This window comes from Triticum dicoccoides, chromosome 3B, assembly GCF_002162155.2.
Source record: "Triticum dicoccoides isolate Atlit2015 ecotype Zavitan chromosome 3B, WEW_v2.0, whole genome shotgun sequence".
Taxonomy (NCBI): domain Eukaryota; kingdom Viridiplantae; phylum Streptophyta; class Magnoliopsida; order Poales; family Poaceae; genus Triticum; species Triticum dicoccoides.
The window spans coordinates 194474937-194480783 of NC_041385.1; the positions used below are offsets into that span (position 1 = coordinate 194474937).

Consider the following 5847-nt stretch of genomic DNA (forward strand, 5'->3'; position numbering starts at 1 on the left):
GTGTGTTGTCCGTCGTGGCGTCACACGGCGCCTCCGGCGCGGGGAATCTCCTGCTTGCCTTCGGCTCATTAATTTTTCATAAACATCTTGAAGGGGGGGCATGTGTCGAAGTGTGTGTTGGTCGTGCAGTGTGTTGGTTTGTGCGGCGTGTTGTCCGCCGTGGTGTCACACGGAACCTCCTGCTCGCCTTCGGCTCGTTAATTTTTCATAAACATCTTGAAGGGGGTGCATGTGTCTAAGTGTGTGTTGGTCGTGCAGCGTGTTGGTTCATGCGGCGTGTTGCCCGTCGTGGCGTCAAAGGGCGCCTCCGGCGCGGGGAACCTCCTGCTCGCCTTTGGTGTCATGGTACTAAGTCTGACAGTAAGAGTAGGGGGTACGTATGAGGAAGAAATGCCCTAGCTATGGCGAGGTTGTACACATGAGTTTACGAGTTCAGGCCCCTCTCGGAGGAGGTAGAAGCCCTACGTCTCGGAGCCCTGAGGCGGTCGACTGAAATATGGGTGTGTGTTACAAGGGGTGCGAACCCTTGTCCCAGAGGAGGGGGTGGCTTATATAGAGTGCGACAGGACCCCAGCCGTCCCCCGTTACAGGGTTCAATGTACATTAAGACAGTGTGTTACTGGTAATGCCAGATATAAAGTGCTATTACTGATCTTTAAGACTACAGAGTGAATGCTTGACCATTGCCATCCTGAGTGACTCTAGGTCTTTTGTACTCCGAGTGGTTTCTTGTATGGTCGAATGACTCCATCTTGGTCGAGTTAAATTGGGGGTATCCGAGTGAGGTGACTGGTCGAGTGGATTGCACTCTATGGCTACTTCAGTCGGTATTTCTTGCTATACTTTGAATGTCCTTGATTCTAGGGTAGTGACCTTGGGTAGGGCGTATAGGTCAGGCCTATGACCCTACCCTAGGTCCATGGCATCGTCATTAGCCCCCTAATGGATTGAGGTCTGAGTGAAAAGAGAGTTGAAGTTGACCCTATCTTGACTCTTATGCTTCGTAAGCATTCTTACTCAGCTCGAGGTTCATGCTGAAACTTCGAGTTCATTTTAGTCACCTTGATCGATTCAGAGGTCGTCGAGTGAACTTATATGGCAGTCTTCGAGTGTTGATATGGTGTGAAATCTTCAACACGATTGGTTACTGCGGTTCCTGGATCTCACGGGATTCGAAAATTTGGGGAAGCACGCGAGGCGGAGCGCGCCGCAGTAAACGGGACGGATTGATAGGGGCGCCTCGATTCCCGCGCCGCCTTTTTCGCCACATAGCCGGTGCGCGACTGTTGCGGGATTTGACAAGATTGCACATGCCCATGCGTCAGCCACTCAGAAGCAGGCCCATAAAAGGCATCGAGGCCGATGCATTTGCAGTGTGCACCCCATTCCCCTTCTTCTTCATCTGCTTCTCCACCGCGTCCTCCTCCACTCTCGACGCCGCCGCTCCACCCGTGCGCAGTCCGCCGTAATGGTGAAGGACAAGATGATGGCCCGGGAGCGTGCGAAGAAAGCGACGGCGACGGCGAAGGGCAAGAAGATGAGCCGGGAGTCGTTGTCGAGGTCCGGGTTGTCGCCTGGCTGGATCCAGGGGGACTGGATTCGATCTACGCTCTGGCAAGAAGATCTAGAGGATCTGGCTGCCTCGGGATTGATCACAGATGGGTCTTGGAGGCTGCCTGGGGACGAGATCGAGCCTCAGCCACGGGAGGGTGAGTGCGTCCTCCTCGCAACCCATGTAGACCGTGGTTTTTCTCTACCTCTGCATCCTTTCTTTCGGGGTTTCCTGAACTTTTTCGGTGCCCAACTTCACCATTTCTCTCCCAACACCATCACATACCTTGCTGCATTTGTTTCTCTGTGCGAAAACTTCTTGGGCTATAGACTGCTCTGGGGTCTCTTCAAACATATCTTCACTTGTCGTTCTCAATATGTGAAGAAGGAAAATCCGACTGTCAAGAGGACACACGTGATTCAAATGTGCGGGGGTTTAGGGATTCAGATGAGGGTTAGGAGCACTTTTCCCCCTATGACACTTCCTGAGTCGGTTAGGGGATGGCAGTCGACCTGGTTCTACTGCCAAGACATTCCGACCCTCGGTCAGTCGACCGGTCTTCCTCCCTTTACCCTATGTCGAGTCCAGTAAACTTCTTCATTGATCGTGTCTGCAGTGGAGAAAGTAGAGGTGAACATGCTAGTCGAGTGGGTAGTCCAGTTGGTCCGTCAGGGCGTGACTGGCATGGATTTATTGGAAGTGTTTCTCAGTCGATGCATCCAACCGCTCCAAGCTCGTGATCATTCGATGTGGATGTATTCGGGTTCCAACGACACCGCTCGGGTCCACCTAGAGGAGGTCAGTGATGTGACGGCGGCCCAGTGGCTGAAGGGCATTACTGGAAACAAAGACAACCCCAGGGGGTCCAGGAGACTCAACCAATTCGACGTCGAAAATCAGCCGGACAAGGTCTGATCCTTATTACCGAGTGTCTTTCAATCTGACTTGCAACCATCTTTGAATATGACTGATGTTTGTTTAACTTCTTGCCTTGCAGATTTATACTGAGATGTATTCAATGCTGAACGGAGAGCAAGCCCAGGAGCAAGCCCAGGAGGGAGTGGAGAGCGCGGACGAGAGTGCAGACTAGCAATCTCCTGATGATGATGAGGAGGAAGAGAGTGATAAGTCGGACGATGAAGAAGAGGTCGACTCACCACCCTGCACAGAGCGCCGATCCAAGCAGTCTCACGATCCAGCGGGTGGGCGCAACAAGGCTGCGGCTCCAAGCACACAAGTGCATAAGAACACTCGGACTTTGACTCCGGAGCCATCAGAACAGGTCGCCAAGCATACCAAGGTTGTCCCTTCAAAGCCTTGGAAGACCTTGCCCAGGATCAAGATGGATGTTCCCATCGCTTCTGCGTGAGTGTTCTGTCTTTCTGTATTTTATTGTCGACTCATACTTTTGCTCAGACCGAGTGGGTTTTGAATCTTTCAGTGCTGCAACTTCTGGGACCTCCTTGGACATTGACAAGGCTCAGGATGATGAAGAAACTGAAGATGCGGCTGCTTCCAAAGCGGGTACGATTCTGCAATCTTGTGCTTATTTTGTCGAGTGAATTGTCGGTCGAATGAACTCTTATGGTTGAATTTTGTGTAGCCCCGCAAAATGTCATTGAACTTCCAGATGACGATGAAGAAGCGCCTCAAAAGAATACGAGAAGGAGGGGCAGGACTTCAAGCAGGAGAACGTCTACCAACCAGGTGCCCCAGTCGACATCAGCACCGGAGACAGTGGTCCAGTGATCCAGAGATCCGATTCAGGTCTCTGTTTCCTTTGCCAATCCTATGTTGATTGACCGTCCTTCGGTGTCGATTGCTCAAGTCCCTGCTTCGCCTGCGCACCTCCATGCCTCAGATCCTGTGATTGCTCCGACTGTACTACTGTCACCGCTCTTTGCTGCTCATCATACCCCAGATGACCCGGTGGGTGCAGCCAAGGAAGCCATACTCCAAGCAGGCCTTATGATGGAGCAGATGAAGGTGGTGCATGAGGCTAGCCAGGCTGCCTATAATGCCAGCTCTGCTCTGTGCATTAATGTCAAGGTTAGTTGATTTCTGACTGATCTTCCAGTTTGATTTTTGCCCTCCTACGATATAGTAGTTGTAAGCTGCCGATTCATTGTCCGTAAGATGTCCCTGGATGAGTGTTTTCAAACCTCTTATGTGCATCTATCATGGGTCTGCACTTTACATCCAATCACTCGCTCGGTGTTTTAACTTATTGCTGAATAGTTCTTCCACTTGAGTTGACCAAGTCAAGTCGAGCGTATCTCTGAACCAGTGGGGGCACGCAAAGTGCACCCACTGGGTGTAGTCCCCGAGACCGCCGTCGGATGTTTGATTCGGCAGGGGTCTTTGTCAAATGTCTCTTCATTGTTCTTTCACTCGGCGGAATAGTTTGATCCGAGTTGTAAACCGGACCAGTGGGGGCACGCGGAGTGCACCCACTGGGTGTAATCCCTGAGATTCGGCCGGGGTCTGAAATCTTTTTTTTGCATACTCACGCTGGGCAGATCATGCTGAGTGGTAAAACGGACCAGTGGGGGCACGCCAAGTGCACCCACTGGCTGTAGTCCCCGAGACTACTATTGAATGTTTGATTCTGCAGTAGTCTTAGAAGTTGGAACACTTTTTGCTGTGATTAACTTTTGTTTCTGTCGACTGACGTGTCTTATTTGCTGACACAGAAATCTTGTGAGCTCGGGGCCCAATATGCTAAGTTGGAGAAGAAACAGATCAGCCTCAACCTTGACCTGGAGCTGGCCAAGAAGAATCTTCAGAAGGCCAAGGACTGTCCACCTTATAGTTTTTCCCTTTTAGTCTTTTGAACTGAGTGACTCCACTCGAACAGATGTGCGTAGTGAAAACCGTCAACTCCAAGGTCGTCTGAAGAATGTTATTTCTTTAGTCAAAATGAAGCAGACTCTAGAGCAGAAGGACCTTGACCTTGCCGCAGCACAGAAAGAGGCGCGAGAGAAAACATAGCTTGCTGACAAGAAGCCGGCTTCAGTCAGCAAGTTAGAAGAGGAAAACGCCAAGCTGAAGATTGCTGTTACTGAAGCCAACAAAGAAGTTGCGAAGCTGAAGAAGGACAAGGAGACCCTGTCCGACAAGGTTGGAGATCTCACTCAGAAGAAGGGCGAACTGGAGGCTTATCTGGGAAGACCTGCTGAGAAGCTGGTCCTGAAGCTTGAAGGTACTTTCTCTTGTCCGACTGATTTGTAACTGTTGACTCATTGTATAGCTGCTGACTCACCACTTCTTCGAATGTGCAGAATTCTATCAAGACTTCAAAGCATAGATTGGGCGGATCGAGACGGATCTAGACCCCATAAACTCTCTCGTCAAGGATGACATCGCGATGAACATGCTGCGATTGGAGTCTCGTCTTGACAGCGCTGTGGATTACCTTGCTCGTCTGAAAGCGGCATTGTCGTGGATTGAAAAAGAGCTCTGGCCCCGAGTGGAATTCCAGAATGACCTCGAGTCTCTGATGACTCAGCTTAAAGAAATCGTTGGTCGAGTGCAAGAGTGGAAGAAGTCGTCTGCTCGCTGCGGTGATGATGTGGCTTTGTCCTTGGTCCGAGTCCGTTGCAAGGAAGTCAAGGAAGACAAGTTGGCGGCTATCAAGGTTTCCATCACCAAGAAGCTCCAATTCCAGTCCTTCATGGAGACCTTCATCGACGCTGCCACTCGCATTGCAGATGGAATCGACCTTGACAGCTTCGTCGAGCCAGCAAGCCCTCCTCCCGAAGAGTGAACAAACTTTATGCCTCATATTTATTTGCCTCGGAATGCCGAGTGATTTTCTAACCGTTAAAATCTTTCAGGCTTATGCTTGAGTACTTCTTCCCGTGGTTCTGAACTCTACGGGGTTTACCTAAACTTGGTTTTTCCTTGAATATGGTAGCTTTGCCTTTACCACTTTTGGATCTTTTTTAATTCTGAGTGGAACTTAACTTCTCACTCGAAACAAACATTGTGCTTGTGATGCAGCTCAGACGACATGCTCGATTGGCACCTCACCGTCCTTGCGGATCAGGATGGAGCGGACGTTGTACTTGTGACGCAGCTCAGACGACGTGCTCGATTGGCACCTCATCGTCCTTGCGGATCAGGATCTTTGCTACTTAGGCGAGTACGGGATCGCAGCTAAGCCTCTGAGTGGGAGGATTGCTCTCCACTCGAGATGGTTTTTTAACTTAGGCGAGTACGGGGTCGCAACTAAGTTCCCGAGTGGGAGGATCACTCTCCACTCGGAGTAGTGTTTTTAACTTAGGCGAGTACGG

At 50.7% G+C, this 5847-nt stretch overlaps 1 protein-coding gene across 1 annotated transcript; it reads left to right on the forward strand.

Annotated features, from left to right (window-relative positions):
* The first annotated feature begins 3166 nt into the window (after positions 1-3166).
* LOC119279467 lies at positions 3167-4386 on the forward strand. The gene is made up of 2 exons (XM_037560695.1): positions 3167-3601; positions 4246-4386. Exons 1-2 carry the CDS (start codon positions 3344-3346, stop codon positions 4384-4386), a joined length of 399 nt encoding a protein of 132 aa, XP_037416592.1. The 5' UTR covers positions 3167-3343.
* The last annotated feature ends 1461 nt before the right edge of the window (positions 4387-5847 follow it).